Below are 25130 nucleotides of genomic sequence, written 5' to 3' on the forward strand. Positions count from 1 at the left end.
CTCTCCTGAAAATAAATGCTGCGTGACAACGCTACACTGAGGCACCGTGTGTGTTCTGGTAAGCCAGGGGGATTTTAGCTAGGGATAACGGCTAATGCTAATGCTGCTCCAGCAGTGCTAGCCAGGATTAGCAGGGCTACAGTCCATTATACCCACCTCTGAATGGCAACAGAGCTAGCACTTAGCACAGTTTTGAATTACTGAGCAAAGCAAATAACGCTGATATGTTATTTGCATAAATAGTTTCAAAAACAACTTGTTTTTCTGAGTATTTTATTTTACTAGCTACTGCTGACAATGGATGTTGAGGAACAGTTATATACAACTCAAAGGGACCTATAGTATTTTACAAAGAACGAGAAAATGTGGATTTTAGCGGAAAGACACCTTAAAGACACACTACCAAATATGAAATTATAGGATACCCTTGAACACAGACATTTTTTTCCACGACTATTTATTTCCAGGTCCCCACCACTGAGGAGGTAAAACCTAGCTTTAGGAAAGAGAAAGAGCATCCTCCAGCAGAGAAGACGAAAGAGGAGAACATCATCATGAAGAAGAACCCAGTGAAAGTGAAGGAGAGAGTGGAGGTGAAGAGAGAGGAGAAAAGAGAAGAGAAGAAGGAGGAGAAGAAGGAGGTTAGGGTGGAGGCGCAGGACTTGCTGGACCTGGATCGCACTCCCAGTGGCAGGGTGAGGAGGCGCTCGGCTCAGGTGGCTGTGTTTCACCTGCAGGAGATAGCAGAAGATGAGCTGGCCAAAGACTGGGGTACCAAGCGACGCATTAAAGATGACCTCGTGCCCGACATCAAAAGAGTAAGATTTCATTTTACACATCGATACACAATTTCACACCTAATGTATCATATTCTAATTGACTTGCCTCACTTTCTTCACTAAAAGATGGACTTTTATACAGATTTGTATACCAATATCTTCTATTTCGGTTTGTTAGCTCAACTACACCAGACCAGGCCTTCCTAACTTCAGCCCAGAAACCCTGGAAACCTGGAAAAATGAAGTAAAAGAGAAAGGGTTCATTTGTTGTCCCAATATTGTAAGACCTTTCTCCTATTTTTTTATACTGTTTGAATACTTTATGTGTCTGCTGAAAGAGACACTGCAACATTTGAAGTAGTTACAGTTGAACTGATAAAATCAGATTTGTTGAAAAGCTAAAGTGTCTTGTCTGATTTGACAGAGCTGTGAAGCTGTTTACTCGAGTGTGTCGGGACTCAAAGCTCACCTTGCAAACTGCAATAAGGTACAGACCGGCTGCTGCTGCTGTTGAACTTTATAAGACTTAACTTTCTGTAATAATCATTACGCCCATATTCTTTGCTATATTATTCCAAGATAAATTGTATGCCCAAATAATTAACAGTCATCTGATGACTGGAAAGAATTGAACCAAATCCAAAGTTAAACAGTAATCTGTATACTACAGGGGCACTGAAATGAAATGTTTTGCCAAAAATCGAAATGGAACAAATTTAAAGAAGCAATTACAAAACTTCAATTATAAAATATGTATTGAACATTTAAGACTTGGGCTGAATCGTCATTGCGATGTGCGCATGCGCAATAGCCACATTGCAGGACGTGACAGGCTCCTGCTGCAAGAAGCACGTTGGGGGGGGGGGGGGGGGGGATTGGGTGATTGCGAAGGGGGTCGAGTTGGGGGCAGGAGTAAACACGAGGTAACCGTATGACCTCCATCCACATGGTTGGGCACGTGCTTGTAAACGCACGTGTTGAAAGCTGTGCACCTCAGTCCATCACAGTCTTGCAGATATTTCCAGTTACAGCTGAATTCACGCTTTTAATTCCAGAAAAATGCTCTTATTTACATTTTAAAAGCCATTTAAGTGCCTGATTAAAGGGCAGATAAATGTTGACTCAGCTCCTGGTCAGTCCATAGTGATATATATCGTCGAAAAAAAAAAATGGCAATGTAAAATTTTTCCAATATCGTACAGCTCTACTTATGGCCCTAGTTTAGCGATCTGTGGGCGAGCTGTCAACAGCACACTCCGTAGCTTGATTTGGGGCATGTCAGTGTGTCTTTGCTATAGTAAAAATGCAAAAAATTCACCTTGCACAGTTTAAAACGTGCAAGAGGCAAGTACTAATTTTCCTTTTTAATTATTGGTGTGTTTTGAGCATATTGTGAAATAAACCAATCAGTGTTTCTCTTGCCATATCCTTACTTTGGTGGATTGTTTTTTAAGAGCACTGCGTTTCTCAGCAGAGGAAACTGACCTGTACGTTTACGCTGTGGAATTTAGCTGAACACATCTCATTTCCAGACCACCACACTCATCGGCATGGATATATTCATAAATGTTGTAGGCGCAAGCTGTGCAAATAGGATGTTGGTAGGGTGTAAGATAGCAATGAGCATTGCGACGCACCTCGTGCTGGGTGTCAGTCGGGCCCTTAACGATTTGAATATCCCAGCAGACAAACCAACGCAGCACAATACATATACCTCAACAGTGCAGCTTTAACATGAATTTATTTCTGCAGTGCAATTCTAATCTTAAATTTACCTCAGCAGTGCTATTTTATTCATGAATATACCACAGCAGTGCTACTCTTGTCACATTTGAAATAACAGTTTACACAGACAACCCACAGCCAGTCTTTTAGTAAACAAAAAATGCTATGGCTAAGTTAGCTCAGCTAATGTCACCATCTTAGCCCTGTACAGTTTATTAAGAATACGTTATTTGTCGGCTCTGCCTGACAGCTCTCTCCCTCACTTCCTGCATTGTATACAACAGCAGTGCTCTGATAGACAACACCAATCCTAATATTAAAGGGAACACTACAGTATGCCTTCAAATAATTTAATTATTGTTTGGTGTAAATTATTGTCTTTTCACTTATTTGGCTGAAAATGCACTTTTTGGTTGCAAAATATTTGTTGAATCCCCAGTATCATTTTTATGGTAGTTACTGAAGATGCACTTGTAACTAAATGTTAATCCTGCAGCTTTTCAGTAATTACTGAACCAGCTTTCTTGTGAATAATACTTTGTACAGGGAGGGGGCGATGTGGGGAAGTATACATGCTTGCTGTGCCAGAAAGAGTTCAGTTCAGAAAGTGGAGTGAAATACCACATCAGCAAGACACACTCTCAGGTGAGCTGGAAACACATACAGCTCTGGAAAAAAATTAAGAGACCACTTCAGTTTCTGAATCAGTTTCTCTGGTTTTGCCATTTATAGGTATAAGTTTGAGTAAAATGAACATTGTTGTTTTATTCTATAAACTACGGACAACATTTCTCCCAAATTCCAAATAAAAATATTGTCATTTAGAGCATTTATTTGCAGAAAATGAGAAATGTCTGAAATATCAAAAAAGATGATATAAATAATCTTAAATAATGCAAAGAAAACAAGTTCATATTCATACAGTTTTAAGAATACAGAAATCAATATTTGGTGGAATAACCCTGTTTTCTAATCATTTTTAATCATGTTTAATGCATCTTGGCATGTTCTCCTCCACCAGTCTTACTCACTGCTTTTGGGTACTTTTATGCCACTCCTGGTGCAAAACCTCAAGCAGTTCAGCTTGGTTTGATGGCTTGTGATCATCCATCTTACTTTTGACTATAGTCCAGAAGTTTTTTAATTTGGTTAAAACAAAGAAATTAATCACTTTTAAGTGGTCTCTTATTTTTTCCAGAGCTATATAAACACCCACACACATACCTGTACACAATATACGATATACAGTCCTGATTATATGAACAGGATATAAGCACGGTTCTCGTGGGTCCTTAAAAAGTCTTAAAATATTTGAAATTAAAATCTTGATAAGTAAGGTCTTAAATTGTCTTAAATTTACTGTAACTTTGCTGTGGGTATTACATTTTTAGATGGTGCATTTAATGCCAGTGGGAAAGCACTAGGCAAGAACTAAGGTTAGCAAAAAGCTAGCTAACATTAGTGACGAGTTACTGGGGAGAGAACTAAGGTTAGCATAGAGCTAGGTAACATCAGTGGCGAGCTAGCTAATGTTACAGGGAGAGAACTAAGGTTAGCATGGAGCTAGCTAACATCACTGGCAAGTTAGCTAACGTTACTGGGGAGAGAACTAAGGTTAGCGTAGAGCTAGCTAACATCACTAGCAAGTTAGCTAACGTTACTGGGGAGAGAACTAAGGTTAGCATAGAGCTAGCTAACATTAGCGAAGAGCTAGCTAACGTTACTGGTGAGAGAATTAAGGTTACTGTAGAGCTAGCTAACATCACTGGCTAGTTAGCTAACAATACTGGGAGAGAACTAAGGTTAGCTTAGAGCTAGCTAACATCACTGGCAAGTTAGCTAACGTTACTGGGGAGAGAACTAAGGTTAGCGTAGAGCTAGCTAACATTAGCGAAGAGCTAGCTAACGTTAACGGTAGAGAACTAAGGTTAGTGGAGTTAACATTAGCGGCAAGCTAGCTAACATACTAGCGTTAGCGTTAAGTTAGCTACTTTACTGGGGAGAAAGCTAGCTAACATTAGCGGCAAGCTAGCTAACATACTAGCGTTAGCGTTAAGTTAGCTAACGTTACTGGGGAGAGAACTAAGGTTAGCGTAGAGCTAGCTAACATCACTAGCAAGTTAGCTAACGTTACTGGGGAGAGAACTAAGGTTAGCATAGAGCTAGCTAACATTAGCGAAGAGCTAGCTAACGTTACTGGTGAGAGAATTAAGGTTACTGTAGAGCTAGCTAACATCACTGGCTAGTTAGCTAACAATACTGGGAGAGAACTAAGGTTAGCTTAGAGCTAGCTAACATCACTGGCAAGTTAGCTAACGTTACTGGGGAGAGAACTAAGGTTAGCGTAGAGCTAGCTAACATTAGCGAAGAGCTAGCTAACGTTAACGGTAGAGAACTAAGGTTAGTGGAGTTAACATTAGCGGCAAGCTAGCTAACATACTAGCGTTAGCGTTAAGTTAGCTACTTTACTGGGGAGAAAGCTAGTGTTAGCGGAGAGCTAGCTATCATGCTAACATGTTTTGCATTACAACTGAATAAAAAAGGATAAAGAAAATTGATAACAAATGGGAAACGTTAAGTTTTAATTTTCAATAAAAAGGTCTTAATAATGTCTTAAAAACATTTTTAAAATAGAGCAAGAGCCTATTATAGGACCATATGTGTGTTTTGAATTTGAAACTATCACTAAATAAGGATTTTCTTAGCTTAACCACTTCACATAACCCCACTCACGTCCTGTTTTGTTTTGATTCCTAGAATTGGTTTCGAGCATCTAGCAATGTGGTGCCTAACAGCAAGGGGCCAGAGAGCAATGGGCTGGAGAAGGACGTGAAAAACGGAGTTAGCGCGAAGAAGAGGGGGCGAAAACCCAAAGAGCGCCCACCCGAGACCACCGCCTCCATCTCAGAAAAGACTTCCAGCTGCAGCACACCCAAACCCACTCCAGCTCCATCTCCAGTGCCAGCTCCCACCCATCTCCAAAGCCCAAGTCCAAACACAGCCCAAGCCCCCACGCAGCCCCCCGTACCCGCCACCTCCGACAGCACCTCGGCCCCCGCAGAAACACTCGTGGACAGTGGAAGTCTAGCCCAAACCAGAGACTCGCAGCCCCCCGTGAAAAAGAGGGGCAAACCTAAGAAAGTGCAGCTGGCAGAGTAACATGGCGCTCACTACTTCAACACCAGGCAGGATGCTGTTAGTCATTTATCAGTACATTAATAATAAAGCTAGGCTAGGACTGTGCCACACAGCTGAAGGATTACAGAGAGGATAGAGCTGATACAGAATAACAGAAGGTGGGTAGAGCAAATAACAACAACAACGACAACAACAGTTAGCTCTTGTATTAGTTTCACACTGATATCTGTTTCTTAACCTAAAATATACATATACAATATATGTGTCTACTGGTATATACTGATACATAATAATCCTTTTTATTCCATTTTTAGATTTCATTTCAATCATTAAGCTACAAAAAAGGGTTACTTGTTTTAAATACTGAGATTCCACTATATATACATATAGATATATACATATACTGTATATACACAACCCCAAATTTTAAAAAAGGTTTGTACAGCATGTAAATCCGAATAAAGAAATGCATTGTTTCTTATATTTCCTTTTATTCAGGTTTTATTTAATTGCAGGCAGTGTACACCCAAGATATTTCGGTTACAGTTTTGTCTGCTTAATTTATGTTCATTTGTCAGAAACAGCAATGGTGTTCCCAGGTAAATTTGACCCAGTGCAAGTTTAATTATCGAAAAGATGTCTGAAACCTAAAAATCCTAAAAAGCAGTGTGAATATTTCATTACTAACTGCATTGCTAATTATTCTATCAATATTTAGTGCAATGGTGTTCCTTACCCCTAACAGGTAATTGTTTAATTAGGATAATTCACTCGTTTTTCATAAACTTTTTTTAATGTTTCACTACTTTATTACGAGTACTGCAGATCAGCACAGCAGTGTCCATATTTCATGTTATAGCACGAACCTCAAATGTATTATGGCAATTTTACCACAGTTCCATTATCACTGTTTATTAAAATATTTAGCATTCAAGAGGACGAGAAAATATGATCTGTTTGGTTATAAAAACTCCACAAGTTAAAATAGTTCCATTGCTGCTCCGTTTGTAGCTGCGCTGTTTGGCTTGTAAGCGCTGTATCATTGCTAGGTTATCTGTATGTGGCAGAGTAATACATGAAGAGCTTTGGTTACAGTGCATTACTTGCTGATAATGGCACTAATAGAATGCCTCTCAGCCAATCACATTGCAGCGTCAGAACTAACTGTGGTATGATAAACAGTACAACATTTTACAAAATTGTTACAGTGGTGTGTATTCTCTGTGGCAAGGATGCGAATATGCTCACTTGTGGATCTTTTCCATCCGAATATGATCCTTTGAAAATTAAGTGATTGGTCCCGATTTCTGATCACATGAACTGTTCGGGCACATTCCTATTATATACTATCCCTAAATTGCAGGTCTGAATTGCAGTGAAATGAAATTAAGTTAAGCAGACAAAATTTGAAACATTTTGGGTTCATACTATTAGCAATGTAATAAAATTCAAAGTATATGTAAGAAACACTGTGCTTTTACTTGCATTTTGCATGCTGTCCCAATAGTATTTGATTTGGGGTTGTGTGAGTGTGTATATCTTGTCACTGTCAGGCATGTTTTGACATAATGTGATTCTGACAGTTGTCTATTACATTGTGTCAAAGTTTCAGGATGAACGAAGCAATAGAAATGACCAAAACGACATGGAATTTTTCTGTACACCTTTTTCTCTAATGTTGCCATTTTGAAGGTTTTACAAGGTTTTAGCATGACAGTGATGATATATATATATATATTTATATATAGAACTCAACATTTCAGAAAACTTTGGGGGTAGCTAAGTTGATACGTCCGGTAGTTTCATGTTGTGTTTTGAAAGGTTTTTTTTTTATTATTTAAAAAAAGCAGGATATAAACGTCATTCAATTAGCATGATGTGCTAATTTACGACTGACGTTTCATTACAGATATACTGTATTGTTTATATATATATATAATACTGATATCTATATATGAATACTGTATATACCGAGGAATTCATTTTTGTCAGGTTTTTTTTTTCCCAGCCAGGTTGGTCAGAACAATTCATTTTGCCTTTTTTTTTTGGTGGTCATGGGTTGATTGTAATTCTCCTCTGGTGTATTGGGGTTTTGTTGTGTTAAAGGTAGCGGAATGGAGCATATCTGTTGGGACAGTCTGCTTACAGTGCAATAGTGTCGCTTTCGTGGCTTGTGTCTGGTCTCTTGCTCAGAATCATGAGAGGGGGAGTTTGGCCTCTGTGTGTAAAACTCCTATTCCTGTATCCAGTAGTTCAGTAGTACCCAACAGTTGGTCGAAGGGTATCGTCAGAAACGTTCAGCTGCTTGGAAAATACATTTCTATATGTTGTGCTCTCAAAAATTTAAACGGGCTATAGACACAGAAGTTAGAGGATGTGGAATTCAGAGCAAATGACATATTCACTTTAGAATTAAGCCCATTACACACCAGAAGCAGCGTGGTACCTGTGGTGCATCAGAACCATTCACATTTCATAACGGCAACTACAGATGTGCATCTTGAGGTGTTTTCCTGTGTACAAAACCAAAAAGGTAAATAGCTTATTATTGTGATTAATTAGGTGAAATACTTACCTTCAGTTCAAAAAGCTGCAGATACAGCATTTCAGGCTCTACTACTACAAGGCATTCAGTTTACAGTTTAATATACAGCCGTTTGTTGATGTGTTTCCTGACCTATAGATTATAGTGCATTCAGAGTACTGAATTCTGTTTTGGTTCTGCATAGAAACCACTAGAACTCCATGCGCAGCACACCCAAACATGTATTTTTGCACTTAGTATGTGCATTTTCACTGTGATGCCGCAAGATGCAAGTGGTCTTTGTGAAAGGTATATTCCTTCTTATCACCTACGTCACCATCGTCTACCAAAACGAGGCTGAGGGGATACGGAAATGGGTACTAGCAACGCTGCCTCACTGCTGTGTTCCCAAATGAGTGGCTTTACTGCTACTTAATACCTGACTGGTAGAATTGATACATAAGGTACCCTGACGATTTTTTGGAAAATAAAAGGATTTTAAATGCGCCTTATAGTCCGAAAAATACGGCACAGATTAACGTGGACACAATAAGTAAGTTCAGAACACTTTATAAAAGAGTGTTGCTTTAAAGCTCACCTTCCGCGAAAATCCGATTTTTCTTCTTTTTTGTGGAATACAGTAGGTCTCTCCGAGTTGAATGTGTACACCTGCACATTAAACTGTTTTGCAGCCCCCATTGTCTGCAGGAGCTAAGCAAAGAAATCCCCCCTCCCCCCCTCCGAAAAACGGGTGAATTTTGAATTATCTTTCTGCCTACGTAGGCAGAAACTCACAGACCAGCCCACCTTGGCTCGAGAAACTCCCAGAGGCGGAGCTGAAGCGACGCAACATCACCGCTCATCAGTTAGGAGGTGGGAGGCAGTGAGCGGCAGAGCGGTGGAGGGGCGTCGCAGTGCTCCTAGCCAATCAGAGGAGAGATATTTGCATGCTGTTTGCATGTATGAATATTCATGAGCAAAGCTGGAATCCGGTCATTTTGGACACACCCCTAAAACAGTCCATTAAAAAAGAGCTATACAGAGACACCTGAGCACTTTTTTTTACAAAAACGGCTCACATGTCATTCATTCATACTAGAGACCACAACTAGACATTTTAAAATGAAAGAAAAAACGACGGAAGGTGACCTTTAAGACACTGGTTGGAATGAGAAAGTTAAAGAAGGATGCTGTGCCCACGTTATTTACCTGCACAGATAGTTCAGTGAAGCCTGTAAGGAGGACTGTAGTTAGATAAACTACAGGGTATTTTTCTACAGTCACTAAGTTAGTTAATTACTAACTAGCTAACAAGATAGCTAACACAGGTAATTACCTAACTACTACCTACCTTCCAATTTGTGCACATAATGATCAATCCAGTTACTGTAGCCTTTTAGTAAAACACCCGGGGAATCTTAAACTTATTTTCTACCTGTTTTTCGACTGCTTTTACCTTTAATTCAGGGAGGTGTGTGAGGTTAATTGTTCACACAGGCTTTGCCATTTAAACTGGTGAATATTCTGCAGGCTGCCTTGGAATTTCGGGTATAGGAGCGTACGCCCCAGCCCCCCTTTATTTCAACATGGACAGGGAGTAAATAAGGTGCATTGTTCACAGCGCTTCATGTATCATGGTTACTGCCTCTGCTGTGAAATGGGCTTTAAACAGTAGTCATTCAGTAGAGAGCACAACTTCACACAGGTTTACCCTGCTTCTAAAAAATAGAAAAATGCACTTAGATACGTGTGTACTGAACCTAAACACAGTACTAAGATTATATACACTTACTTTGATCTGTAGCTTTAGGGCTGTGTTCAGACTGCTAGTTGACATTTTTGGCATATCCAGGTGCACATGAAATCCATTTTGTGCAAATCAGATCCAAACCACATTTTGAAGTGGTTTAAAACGTCATGATATCGTAGCAGATTTATACATACTCAAATTGGTCTTTTGCATCACAACACAGCAAACAACCACCTCATTAAAGCCAGAGTTTTAAAGCCAAGTGCGTGGGTCCAAAAAGACCACTAAGGGCATTTCAGACTTTTAGTGCGTTGAGTTTGTTAACTTGGAGCGTTTTCTCCCTCTGTTTGGTTTGGTTTCACACAGGCATAAACCTAAACGATCCAAAATGTCCACCAATAAACCATGCAAGCATGTTCTCTGCTCTGATTGGTCTGTCGTGGGAGCAAGAAAGTTAATATAGTGAGAACCTGCTTTAACTCTGAACGCTGAAACTCTGCGCTTTCACATTGTTTTCGGAAGTACACGTAGTAAACGAGTCACACGACTGTGAGCAGTGAACACAGCACAGACCGTGGAAACAGCATGGAGCATCAGTGACATTGTTTGTTCATAGCTGTGGTAATTAGCATTATCTGGCTAATAGATAAGATTAAACTGCGCCTTATATGCAGTTTATCTCTAATAAAAGGAGTATATTTGATAGCTGGGTAGGATTTAAACCGGTTCACCACAAGCAAACTGCTTCACTAGCTGGACTCGGTCCAGTTCTTTTGATCTGTTTTCACACCTGCTCAATCGAACCGCACTCAAAGTACAAACTAACCAGAGTCCGTTTTAACCGGACCAAATAACCTGGCTTGAAAATGCCCTAAAAGATATTTACTGATGCCAATCTTAATTAACACAGCAACCCATGCAAATCTGATACAATCACTTGCAATTTACAGCGTGAACACATAGATCAACTGATGTGGTTTTGTAAAAAGTCTGAACACAGCCTTAATGAACACCCAAATTCCTGAAGTCAGTTTCTTTACTTTAAAAGAGAACAACATATTCATAAACATTATGTTTATAAATACAAATAATACTTTATCTCCTCAAAAGGTCATATCTACTATATGATCAGGGCTGTGGAGAGTTTTAGGAGAGTCCTGGCATTTCTTTAATTCCTTTTTTCGAGGCATGAAGCAGTTCCAAAAGGCTTGAAGCAGTGCATCTAGACTGCACATGGAGAGCTCAGTGACTGTATGCAATAGTGAGAGTGTTCTACCTGGAGGTAAAGCACTGAACAGCACAATCAGGATTATTATTACAGGAATTTGATGAGAAGCTATATAGAGGAGGCTGAGAATCAGAAAGAGTTTGGGTAAAAAGGACAAATTACAGCTCTGTTTGGACGTCAGTCAGCGATCCTGCACAGATCTATACCTGATATTCTGATAATAAGGCCTATATTTGAGGGAATAAAAAAACGCTCGTCTTGCACTTTAACCCTTCATCCCCTCCCTCCCTCTTATCTTGCACTTTGCAGGCACTGTTAGGCTTCCAGCCCCGATTCCCCCGACCTTACTGGAGTGGCTAAGTCTTTTGTGCTCATCTTGAACTAGCTTCTTCTGTCTAAATCCCAGCCTTAAAGGCAGTTCTTATTAAAAACTGTATAAATGTTTTTCTTTTTTTAATGAAAAAATTAGGCTTTAATGGATTGAAGTATATTAACAATTAAAAGGCTAAAGTTTCCAAACTTTGTTGCCCTATCAAAAACAATTGTTTAGACTGCACTAGGCCTGTCACATTAATTCTGTTATTGATTTATCGTACAGTATACAGTCATGAACTCACTAGAGCTACCAATTATGTTTCTCTTCGCAAGGAAAAGAGTTTTAAAACAGTGTTTTTATTTTATGTATGATTACTTTATTTAATATATATACAGCTCTGGAAACAAATAAGAGACTTAAAAATGATGTTTTTTTTACCAAATTGAAAACCTCTCGAATATAATCAAGAGGAAGAAGGAGGATCACAAGCCATCAAATCAAGCTGAACTGTTTTAACCTTTGCACCAGGAGTGGCATAAAGTTATCCAAAAGCAGTGTGTAAGACAGTGGAGGAGAACATGCCAAGATGCATGAAAACTGTGATTAAAAACCAGGATTATTCCACCAAATATTAATTTCTGAATTCTTAAAACTTTATGAATATGAACTGTTTAAAATGTGTATTCCCATTCCAATCTGGTGTCTAAATATTATTTATAATTATGAGTTCATTACGCTTTATCATACTATTATTAGTACATGAGTGTAAAGAAATGGTATTAAAATTATAATAATATCGTTTACCACAATTAGGACAATTTCTAGGACAATATATTGTCCAATCAGAAATATCTATTGTGACAGGCCTAGACTGTGAATGAGACGCCGGTCTTCATGATAAAAAAAGCATTTAGACAAAAGATCCTATTCAGTTCTAAAGAAAGTTTGGAAAGGAGCATTTAAAAATAATAAGGCTGCATTCACACAGAAGAAAAATGTTTCACCAAATATGATGTTTCTATTTGATGTGATCCATATGCAACATTGGTCTGAACAGTTACAGTTACTTCTCCAGCATCACAGCAGCAGAGAATTGAAGAGTTTCAGTAGCTACAACTGATCTACAAAAGCTACAACATCTTTAAAAATAGGTATATTACAGGTATAACATATTATATTACATGACAGACATGTCATTCTACCACGCCCACTTTTTTAGTTTGTGTTCTTCCTTTCTTTAAACACTCTTTAGGTTCAGTGTCTTCTGTAGTCTAATAACAGCTGCTTTGGTAAACAAATCCAGATAATTTCTTAATTAATGCAATTAATTATTGTAAGAGCTTGTCTCAGATGAGCACAAATAGGCATCTTTAACCAGCTTCCACCATGTGGGAGAAATAGTGCTAGGTGCAAGGACTGCTGGTCCTCCGTGTCCCAGTGTATAAAACTATAAAACATGTCAAATGCGAAAAACGTACTGAAATATTAAGCCATAAGTGTCCCTGTGATGGTGACTAATGGAAGCAGTGGGTCTTCCTCAGTTTGTACACAATGTTGCGAGAAAGAAAAAAAAATGAGAACGAAATGAGAAATGTGAAAGAAAAATCAAAAATGTGCTTTGATTTTTTTTTTTTTCAGCAGATGACTATTTATTACAAGACCCTGATTATTCTAACTGAGGTACTTGAAACCATAAACAAATTGCCATAAGAATTATTATCTGACCATAGGTCGCCAATAGAGGAAAAAAATAGAAAAAAAAAGAAATATGAAATGTATATTTATATTTACTGAGCAAAATATAATAAGCTCATTTAAAGTGGCACACCAAGTTTATTTTATGCGTTGTTGTAGATTTGATTATAGCAATCTCACACTGCTTTGAGTACAGTAAGGTTGGAATGTCAAGGTTAGACTAAAGGTGCTAGTAGCCATTCTACCTTAAGGACTGTTGAGTGTGATGTAAATCGGCCAGTCATCTTCGCCATTGAATCGTTGCTTTATGGACATGAAATACATAAAATACCAAGTTTTATTTGAGAGAAAGAGAAGTTTCTAACAAGCTGTTCTGTGGCATTAGTACCACACTGTGGCTCTTTACTGCGCTAACGGAACAGCTTACATATTTCAGTTGTCCTTGGCTGTGACCAAAATGAATCCCTACTCCCTCACTCCACACATTTGTAGTGCACTATATAGGGAGAGACTACTTAGGGATCTATTTTAGTCACAGACCTTGTTTTGGTTTGGCTTCAGCTCCTATAAAATGTCACAGCTAGAAGTCACCCTGTGATGAAAGGATCATGTGACCTATGTCCATGCATTAAACATTAGCACACATCTAAAATCCGAACCACATTGGCGTACAGTAGAGCTGGGCGATATGGTAAAAATGTTGTATCGCGATAAAAAAAAAAAAATTATCACGATACAATAAAATACTGTTGTATCGCCCGGCTTTATCGTATCGCACAGAACATCCATTAGACAGCCAGTAGACATAATCACCTCGACGTAAGCGAGGTGAGGCAGCACACCGTATGTTTTAACTCGTATCTCGTCGAATGTATCTTTATCTTTTGCAATTTCACACAATAATGTTTCTCTGCTCTTTCGTACTGATATGAATGGTATAAAAAGGCTGCCGTGTCACTTTGTTATAGGGGTATTGTTGCGTCCTGAGTTTAATAATCTGTCTTCCTAGATGATGTGGTGTACACATATGCAGCAGTTTTGGCTTATAATACTGCGAACACGTGTTCATTTGAATCGACAGCAATACAGCATAATCCCTGTGTGTATATCGGCTCTGCAGTTGACGGCACTGTTTAGAATATGATTTCCAAAGCTCGGCGCATTTCGTATCGTATTCAGTTCCTCTCGCTTCTTTGCTTCGTTCCTTGCACTCACCGTCGCTTTAAATCTGAGGTGGCCAACTCACACTGTTAAACCCACAAGTAGTTTCAAATTAAATAATTTAAGTTTATTTTATTAAACATTGGATATTTCACTCTTATATCCAACCTTTGAGTCAGGAGAACATTGGAGCCCACATACACATTCAACTAGATGAGTTTAATCTGTTGCCATTGGCAGCTTCTTTTTTCTTGGCTTCTGTCACTATCTATTTGCATATTCTTCAGTGTGTAGTCATTCCCCAGGCGACCTGGGATCATATATTAGGATTAACTACCTAGCATGGATGATGTAGGCTGTAAAACGAAGCATCATTGCTATAAAAAAACAATTCAAACATAAAGTTGTTAGTAAACATTACTTCAAATGTTTTAAGATTTTGCCAGTTTCTTCAAATTATTTAAGTAAATCCACCTTATCTATGATTACAGTGCAGGTCCAGAAGGTAACAGTCCATACCAGGATTTCGTTCCAATTGGCTGTCCAGCTCTGCAGCAAGGTGAAACAAACTCCTGGGCTGGACTCTTACTTTCTGAACCAAGATTGGCCACCATTGATTTAAACGATTAGAATATAATAGTCACACTTTTCTATACGGTTTAAAGTACATGTTAAAAATGTCTTTTGTTAAAGCAAAAAGGGGTGTGTCTCCAAATGAGTGCGTGAGCGTGTGTATGTGCGCGCGTGCGTGTGTGCATGTGCGTGGGTGGGTTTTCCGTATTTAGTGCACTTGCTATCCCATGAACTAGGCTTGAATTTGAAGTGTTGGAGTGGTAATAGAGGTTTTGGTGATTCTTGGCTGTGCAGTGTGGCTTTTGTACCTTAAGGGGGCGTGTAGGTGCCCCCGACCCAGTTTTTAAAGTAGATTTTTTTTTATTTCATTACTTTTCATTACTCGTTTTCATATAAAATTTCAGATGACAGAACTAAATGTTCGACCCACACGCACGACCCACTCTCTTTTGTTATAAAGATTCTCAAAACGTTTACATGTGGGCGTAACGACGTGAGATTGGATGAGTGAAGATTAATAAATCATGGTACTTAAGGGTAGTCCAGAAGAGGACTTTAAAAAAGATGTTTTATTAAAAGGGTAAAAAAAGTCTATTAACGGGTATGTAATGATGAGAGTAACAGACGAAACGTCTTATTTCTGCATTGAAGTTTTTATCTAGGTTATCAACAGTCTAAAGCGTTATCATTCTTTTACAAAATTGTATTAACTGTGCATTAGTATCCCTCTAAATGATTAATAAAATGTTGTTGACTAAGGACTGTCTGTTTTCTTCTGTGTAAAATGTGTGAATTCAATTTGAATCTGACTCTTTACCCTTTACGGAAATGTGATCAAATCCTTTTTTTTTTTTATGTAAATATTACCCCATTTTTTCCTTGATTTGGAAATCCAATTACCTAATCCCCATTCCTGAACTTCCACTATCTAAGGGGAGGAAGAGCAGGTGTCTCATCTGATGCATCACCTCTTTTCCAACTGCAGCATCACTGGTTAACAGGCACACATGAAGGAAAGCGCTCACCCAGACAGAGCATGGCCACGTGTACTCTCTTGGACTCCTGCTGCTGAAGGCAAGCAGCATGATCCATGATTTGAACCAGGGATCCTTGGACTACTGTATCAGCGCCTTAGTCCGCTGGAACATTTAAAGCCATGAAATTTAATCAGATTTTATAAAACAAGTTAACATTAGTTTTCACATTTTTTATTAAACAAAATGATCCAGCATTAAAATTATTTTTTGGGGAACTGTATGTAAACCATTGTTTTCTGTAAATTATGTGACCCCATTCAACAGTATTAACCCAATTATTTCATCATTTTCAATCCTGGTCTCCCCGTAACAGTCAGTAAGTGTAATTCACATTCTATACACACATTTCTGGACAAGCTGAGAGATACAGCAGTGTCACTAATAGTGGGGGAAGCATGGGGTCTGAGGTAGCAGAGTTATATTACAGGATTTTTTGCTAATAAGACTTGAGATACAAAGCTGCATCACAGCGACACATAGTTCTACATAGAATGGTTAGCAGCATGTCAAGCCCGGAGTAACACTAATAAAGATGCTTGTAATGAAGTCGTACACCTAAAGATTTATGGGGGGTAAATATACACACTAAGAAAAATAAGTACAGATTTTTACCTAAAAAAGACCCAGCTTGTCGCTGGGTCTGTACCTTATATTGAGGTACAACAGAGTACCTTCTAGTAAAAGTATTTTCTTGTACCAGTAAAGATCATGAACATTATAAACATTATTGTTAACTTGAATATGCATCAAGAATATGATAATCCAAAATTGTCTGGCTTTTAAATGAAAAATGTATAATTAAAATATTTATATAGTTTATTTATACAGTGATACAGAATACTGAATGTACCTTTTAGCTTGTTAAATGGTACAAATCTGTACTGCCTGCTGTTAGGAAAGAGTTTGCAGTTCAGAGGTTAAGTTATAGGTATTTTTTTTATTTCTATGTTATATAATATTTCAGGATAAATTAATAAACAAAAAATACAAAAAACATTTACAAGGGAAATATGAAATATGTGTCTCGACTGCCTGTATAAACACTCCAAGCACAAAAAAAATCTTCCATCTGTTTTCTGTGAGTCAGCTGAAAGTGTTTGGTGTCAGGAATCATGTGCTTCTAGGAGTCGTTTGTATGGAATCCTGCATTAAACCACCCAGGCAACATCCATCACCCATCCACCCCCTCCAGAGCCCCACCAAACTAGATCAGTTGAAGATTCGCCATTTTGATCTGCTGGTTAAGAACTCAACCAGAATTTAGGCTGGGATTACCCACCACTTTCCTCTGGCCCTCTTAGTTCAGGCTCAAGAAAATGTTCTATGATGCAGGCGTCTATTTTTTATGCTATTTTCAGTATCACACTGTGATTGTAAAATAAGTTGCACAAGTTACAACGTAATAATCACACAGCACTGGCCTGTGCACTGTGGACACATGAGCTCCTCCACTTACATTTCCATATTACATTTCCGTATTTCCATTCTTAAGCAATATGTTTCTTTTGTGTTACACTGTTCATTAACATCATTCTGAACAAGTTTCTCTTACTCCAACGACTAGGAATTGTAGTTAAAAAGCTCCGTTTTTAAACTCTACTTACTAATAAATGTTAGGTTAAATTTTGGCCTGGGCTCATACTGACAGTTTATGGGGCAAGCCATATCGACCTGGATCTTTGGGTCTAAGTTCTAAGCAGAATTAGCAAGCAGACTTCGTCTGAGGGAGGGATCTGCAACTACTTTCTGTAGCAAGTCAGCAGATAAAGAAGATGTAAGTACTTTCAAATAATTGTTGTTCATGTTTTGCCATTTAGCACCAGCTAACATTAACTTGTGGTACATTCTAAGCTTAAATATGGGGTGTGGCTAGCAACAGCTTATTTGTATAAAAGTGAGATCTCATTATGTGAGAGTGATTGTTAGCAAAGAACTACATGAAAATGTTTAGTATAGCCTATATACCTATTCTAATTTGTGTAAAAAGGTATAATTTGACCCCTTTAATATGAACCTGGTCTTACAAGAGTGTGCACTCTCATGCTTATCTGGACTGTATTTGATATTTAACAGTCATTTTAACATTAATTTTATATCTGATTTGATATTACAGATTAACGTGGACACAAAAGTAAGTTCGGAACACTTCATGAAAGAGTATTTCTTTAAGACACTGGTTGACATTCGAAAGTTGAAGAAGGATGATGTCCACGTTATTTACCTGGATAGATTGTTCAGTGAAGCCTGTAAGGAGGACTGTAGTTAGACCAACTACAAGGTATTTTTAGTAACTAACTAGCTAGTTAGCGAGCTAGCTAACACACAAGTTTTCAATACAGCAAACAAAGGTGATTACCTAGCTACTTCCACTTCCTGCACATAACCCTCAATCCAGCTACTGTAACCTTTTAGTAAAACAGCCCGGAAAATCTTGCACTTGTTTTCTGACCATTTTTCAACTGTTTTCTGATTTTGCTATTTATAGGTTTATGTTTGAGTAAAAGGAACATTGTTGTTTTATTCTATAAACTACAGATAACATTTCTCCAAAATTTCAAATAAAAATATTTTAATCTAGAGCATTTATTTGCAGAAAATGAGAAATTACTAAAATAACAAAAAAAAAGTTAAAAATAACAAAAAAGTTCATAATCATAAAGTTTTAAGAGTTTAGAAATCAATAGTTGGTGAAATAACCCTGGTTTTTAATCACAGTTTTTATACATCTTGGCATGTTCTCCTTCACCAGTCTTACACACTGCTTTTGGATAACTTTATGCCACTCCTGGCACTCCTGCATTATTCATCTTCCTCTTGATTATATTCCAGAGGTTTTCAATTTGGTAAAATTAAAGAAAATCATCATTTTTAAGTAGTCTCTTATTTTTGTCTTTAAAAAAAGCAACTTTACAGGAAAGATATAAAACATTTGTAACTTACAATGGAAGTTACTAAAATTCAACAAACATTTAGCTACTTTTTTAATGGATAGCGACGAAATTAACATTTCTAAATTTTATTTAGAAATTAATATTTTGTTAGAAGTGTATTTTTATAGTTTTTCTCATTTTTTATTTTTTTTTATTAACACTGAATTTGTACATTTTACAGATTAAACGTGCTGACAGAAGCACTGTTTTAATAAGCTAAATTAATGCTGTAAAGTTGCCAGAGTGACATTTTTAGGCTATATTTGACTTTACTCCACTCTCCTCTCTCCATATATGAGTATGAACAGTGATGGGCTGAAGACTGGGGGCCGGTGGGAATGGGAATTCTGGGAATTGTAGTTCAGTAGACTTAAGTTTCTACTTTCCTCTTACAGCGGTAAAACTACATCTCCCAGAATGCCGGAGGAGCGGGTGACGCGGGACCAGCTGACTGTCAGTTCGGAAGCTCAGTATGTCTGCGGTGTGCAGAGAGGGACGGATCCCAGCGATGGAGCCCGGAGACAGATCCCCAGCGCGCGCTGCCAGGTACCGTCCAGCCGTCCAGTAAACCAGCGGAGTAAACTAGCGGCTCCGAGGCCCCGGTACCGGTACCGGTACTCAGTAAACCCGGGTTAAACACGCGGGCTAAGATCTGACACTCCGCTCGCGTGAGGTCGCGTGGCGATGTGGCACGTTCTCATCAGAGTGAGGAGCTCAGTGATGATCAGTGATGATCAGTTATCTGATCAATAGTCTGATCTCTCCTTATTATGATGAACAGACACAGTTATAGCCTGGAGTAACACCAGTGACGGATAGTTTACCAGTTTTAACTCCGTGTTTACAGTAAAACACAGATCTCAGATCTGTGTAAAGCAGTTTTTATTAATTTATTATATTAATATTATAATATCTGGAGAGTTATAAATCAATTCTGTTTAGTCACATGAATAGCATCACATATGCTTTATGTAATTCTGATTACAGGTCATATGTTATTATTGATTTACTCACTTATCTTAAATTAACTTTTTTTAGTACTATAATAGTTAAAATCGAGTAACCGATGTCTGTAGTTACTTTAATGCTGGTACACATTATAATATTACAAACTGTAGTTTTAATAGATCATACTATTATTTCTCTTATTACTAGTTAAAATTAGTGTAAAGGTGTTACATCTAAAAATGTAATCAACATATTTAAAATTGCACATATACTAAATGGTACACATTCCTTTTAGAGTGATCCTAAAATAACACTTGTAGCTATATATCTTTCATTATAATTTCTTCTCTTTTAATGCTGTTCCTATAGAAATAATCATAAATCGAATAAATATCCGGGTATTTGGCTCACGTATTGTATAAATGATTGAAGAGTTTAAGCTACTTAAGGCACAAAAGCATGGCAGAAAGCACCTCGTGTTTACAGAGTGAAGCATGCTTTCGATATTAAATATTAAATGTCTCACACCGCCAGCAGAGGGAGGGATAACCTCACTGCATATTAGAGGAGTATTAGTGGTGTGTAATTAAAGTTAATAGCCTGTGTTATTACAGTGCTTTTATAGATTGGAAATGTTGGTCAGCACTTTTCCATAAAAAAAACCCTGACTGTTCAGATTTCACTGCTCATGTTTTACAGGTTCTAGATAAAGTTAGACAGTGCTGTTTACCTGTTTACTGTAGACGATTTGTTAAAATGGTTAAATCCTCTTTTTATCACATTTCAGTAAATGAGTGACGATCTGGGTTAATATTTTTAAAAGCCTGAAAGACGACCTTTGACATGTTTTGTTCTCTGATTAGCAACCAAAGCTGATTTTGGCCTATATTCTGCTGTGTTCTGATTTATAGGGCTTTTTAGCTGAAAGTAATCAAATATTAACCCCTATTAAAGCACTTCCATCTACAGATACATTTTGTCATATTTTTTGTTAATGTATACAGAACAGTTTAAAGAACACTGACCAGCTGACCACAAGTTTTACTACAAATAGCATAATTAGTAGAGATGAAAAGATTAACCAAACATGTCTTAGTATCAGCAGTTTTTTAGCCACAATAAACGACCAGCTAAAATTTCTGTTATTTATCTAATCCTTTAGAGCCAAACCGATCATATTTGTGAGTTGAGGTTTACAGTAGTGCAATTTCAATCAAACTTACCTCGGAAGTATGCTTACAGTCAAGTTGTTCTAATTATATGTCTCCCTCAGCATTGCTATTCTTATTATAATATTACCTCAGCAGTGCTATTCTTATCATAATATTACCTCAGCAGTGTTGTTCTAATCATACTTTTACCTCAGCAATACATGCATTTTCCTCAGCAGTGCTATTCTAATTATACATTTACCTCAGTAGTGCTGTTCTAATCACGCATTTCCCCAGCAGTATATTGTGATATTTCAGCTGCAATTTTACGTCAGCAGTGCTATTCTAAAAACAGGTTTACCTCAGCAGTAGTGTCAATCTAATCAGCAGCTTTGTGTGTGTCTCTCTGTTGGTGGTGCTAATTCACAGAAAGCTGCTGTTACTCGTTTAACCTCTTAATAGAGCTGGAGCAAAGCAGCAGCAGCAGCCTCTTACTTAGTAGCAGCTTGTTGTACAGGGCTGCAGGCTTGGCAAGGTTATTTTAGTCTGGCATTTATTGTTTTTGTTTTTTTTTTACTGTGTCTGTAGATCATAGGTGTAGAATGTGTAAAACTAATATGTCTTATGGAGGGAAGAGAATTAAAGACTTTAACTCTAAAAATTGGATAATACCACTCTCCGAAGTGCACATTTAGCCCATGCAATTAGTAACTGTAAGTACAGCAACATATCAGAGTTAACAAACACCACTAACCACACAAACCAGCAAACGCTGCAGCTAGAGCTGGGCGATATGTCACGTCTCAAAATAACTTTATTTTTACTTAAATTACATATTTTTTTTAATTTATTTTTTTTTTTTTAGCTTTCTTAGCTTTCTTAAGTTTCCGATATTTTCAAACCTATTATAGACAAATTGTTGAATAGCTTTTTACAAAGAGGGCGTGTGGGAGGGAGGGAGGGAGAGAGGGGTGGGGCTAAGCTCAGGGGAGCGTCGATGGTGAAAATTAAAACTCAGAGAAAATCGATTTTCATAAAAACACATCGTCCTTAACTGTAAATTTTAATTAATCGTTAAAATCGATTAATCGCCCAGCTCTAGCTGCTGCCCACGTTTAAACACCACCAAAAAATTCAGCAGCAATCAAACAAAGCTAAAACAATTGCTATTTTAGCGCTGGATATGCAGCTTATTTTCATGTTTTTCCACTTTGAAATTCACAGTAGAATAATGTGCATTATTCTAAAATCAAAAAAACTTTGACACAGTAGCATTTTAATACAGTCTGTAGGTCTAAAATTATCTTGTTCAGTTTCAGCGCCTGGAGGATTCTTTACACACCCATAATTACTATAACTGCTACTATAACTGTTTTGTAATGTCATGTCTTGAATACAGTAATCCTAGCGCTCATTACATGTTTGATAGTTAAATGTTTTCTAATAAAATATTATAATACACTGACGTGCCAAAAGTCATGAGACTTGAACTAGTTTTGTGTCCCGTGATTCTTGCTGGAAGCTAAATATCACATGAGTCACTTCCACATCCATTCACAGAGACATTTTTTGCCAGATGCTGCCGGTCTCCATCATTACAGTCCATTATTATGCATCAAAACTGTAATCTGTATTGAGCAACTCAATCTTCATTATATCTAAAATATTTTGTTTGTGTTTACCCTTTATCAGCTTTGTTAATTTACTGTACGCCTGATGGAATTCGACTGATGTCAGGTCCTGAAGCAGAGCCTTGACATAGCTGAGAGAGGCCTTGTGTATTCTTAAAAATATCAACCTTTGATCTTTGTAGCATTCTTCCTGCTAGGAGTGAGTCAGTGAATGAGTCAGTAGTGTGTCAGTCAGTCATTCTAATCCTTCTAATCATTTTAATCATAACTTTACCTCTGCTGTGCTATTCTAATCTGAAATCTACTTTAGTAGTGCTATTCTATCATACATTTGCCTCAGAAGTGCTACTCTAATTATACAATTACCTTAGCAGTGATATTTCAGTCACAGCTTTACCTCAGTTGTGCTGTGCTATTCAAACCTACCTCAGTAGTGCTATTCTAATTATGGGTTTAACTAAGTAGTGCTAAGCCATTCATAAATTTACTTCAGCAGAGCTATTCTAATCATACTTTTACCTCAGTAGTGCAATTCCGATCAGATATTTATTTCCTTAGTACTATTCCAAACATATTTTTACATCAGTATTGCTGTTATATTCAAACATTTACCTCAGCATTGCTATTCTAATTATATTTTTAACTCACTAGAGCAATTCCAGTCATACATTTACTTTAACACTACTGTTCTAATCATAAATTTACCACAGTAGTGCTTTTCATATCATTTATGTACCTCAGTAGCGCTGTTCTAATTACAATTTACTCCAGCCGTTCTATCAAATTAACTTTAGCACAGCTATGCTAATCACACATTTTCCCCCAGAAGTACAATGTGATAATTCAGTAAGTCTTACATCCGCAGTGCCATTCAAATCATTAATGTACCTCAGCATTGCTATTCAAATCAGAAATTTACTGTACTTATTTAAATCAGCAGTACTACTTTACTTACATATTTACATTAGCAGTGCTATTCTAGTAATAGATTTACTTAAATAGTGATACTTAAATCATGTATGCGAGTTAACTTTACACACAATAAAGCAGTAAGTAAGTGAGTGAGTGAGTGAGGCTGTAAGTGTATGTGTGTGGGTGTGTGTTGGGGTTTCTTGGTTTAGCTAGAAATGTGTTTGTGCCGTTTCAGCTGCTGTTGTGGTAGCGCTGCTCATCAGTCACGTCAGTGTCGGTACAGTAAATCATTCCTGTTACTCGATTAACCTGTCAAACCCACTCCTACCTCAGACTCAAACTGAGCGTGACCTGTTCACATGAATTCTGAATCATCAGAAACCAGATTTTTACAATTCCTTATGTATTTGTTGTGGGCCTGAATAATCACAGACTGGTAGTCTGGTAGTTAAACATGAATCAAAGCCAGGCTGGACAGGTGTGCAGTAGAGGTAGATGATATGGCCTTAAAATAAAATCACGATATTTCATGATATTTTTGCGATAATGATTATTAAAACAATTATTTCAAAAATACGCTACTGCAACAAAATGAAAATTTTATTTTATTATTGCATACAATATGATCTGGCACACCCCTAACTGAGATATTAAAAAACGCAAGAATTTTATCAGCTTTGTACCAGAAGTCACTGATTCTAATGATGATGTCATAATACTAATAATGCACTCAAAATATCTCTATATATCCAGGATTAAAGTTAAATAAATGATACTGGACAGATATAATAAAGTAGTGCCCTGATGTGATTATTAAGGGTGAGTGAAAAGAGGCGATATTTCAGGGTATAATATCCTTCACAATATTAAAAAATGTTGGCGATATTATTGCGTACGAAGCGATATTAGTGTGATTAGTACGATATGCCACACCCCTAGTGTGCAGTCATTAATTTGCAGAAAAGTATAGAGATGGAATTCATACTGATTGGATTTATGGAGAACAGAGAATATGAACAGATTATCAGAGTGTCTCCAACAGATTTAACTATAACAGCTCAATAACCAAAAATAGAGAGCTAGAAGTAGAGCTGCAACTAAGGATTCATTTGGTAATCTAATCTGCTGATGATTTTTCGATTAGTTGATTAGTCAACCATTATTTCTGCCAATGTTCTCTATTTCCAAAAAAAATAGAAACAGCAAAACATGGGATTTGAAAGGCATTTAAATGTCTAGATGCTGTTTAGATGTGGAAAGTACTGATATTTAGTGAGTTAATATGTAATCTGGTGTGTTTGGGCACTTTTGGAGTTGAGTAAAAACTGTGTAAGTAAGCCATTTACACCATCTTCCACCGCGTTTTTGTCTCCAGCACTTTGTGTAATGCGGGACTGTTACAAATTAACGATTTGTCGACAATTAAATATGTAGGTTTAAATCGACTTATCGTTGCAGCCCTAGCCAGAAGGTAACATAGACATGAGCAGACCCTGACAACTGGCAGTGTGTGTGTATGTGTGTGTGTGTGTGTGTTGTGGTGTGTTATACAATGTGTGTGTGTGTGTGTGTGTGTTGTGGTGTGTTATACAGTGTGTGTGTGTGTGTTGTGGTGTGTTATACAATGTGTGT

The 25130-nt window shown here is 37.5% G+C and overlaps 2 protein-coding genes across 6 annotated transcripts in view; both read left to right on the forward strand.

Moving 5' to 3' along the window:
• Positions 1–15647, forward strand: part of znf512b (zinc finger protein 512B) — a 76513-nt gene extending 60866 nt beyond the window's left edge. For all 4 annotated transcript variants that reach the window (XM_022677539.2, XM_022677540.2, XM_022677538.2 and 1 more), the window contains 5 exons: positions 468–818; positions 958–1059; positions 1204–1266; positions 3051–3149; positions 5262–15647. In XM_022677539.2, coding sequence (XP_022533260.2) covers positions 468–818; positions 958–1059; positions 1204–1266; positions 3051–3149; positions 5262–5663 — 1017 coding nt within the window. In that variant the 3' untranslated portion in view covers positions 5664–15647. The remainder of the gene's footprint in view (positions 1–467; positions 819–957; positions 1060–1203; positions 1267–3050; positions 3150–5261) is intronic.
• Positions 15648–19284: 3637 nt separating this feature from the next.
• uckl1b (uridine-cytidine kinase 1-like 1b) overlaps positions 19285–25130 on the forward strand; it is a 54964-nt gene continuing 49118 nt past the window's right edge. For both annotated transcript variants that reach the window (XM_022677543.2, XM_007228954.4), the window contains exon 1: positions 19285–19402. In XM_022677543.2, the coding sequence (XP_022533264.2) occupies positions 19329–19402 (74 nt within the window). In that variant the 5' untranslated portion in view covers positions 19285–19328. The remainder of the gene's footprint in view (positions 19403–25130) is intronic.

This window comes from Astyanax mexicanus, chromosome 13 (genome assembly GCF_023375975.1).
Source record: "Astyanax mexicanus isolate ESR-SI-001 chromosome 13, AstMex3_surface, whole genome shotgun sequence".
Lineage (NCBI taxonomy): Eukaryota > Metazoa > Chordata > Actinopteri > Characiformes > Acestrorhamphidae > Astyanax > Astyanax mexicanus.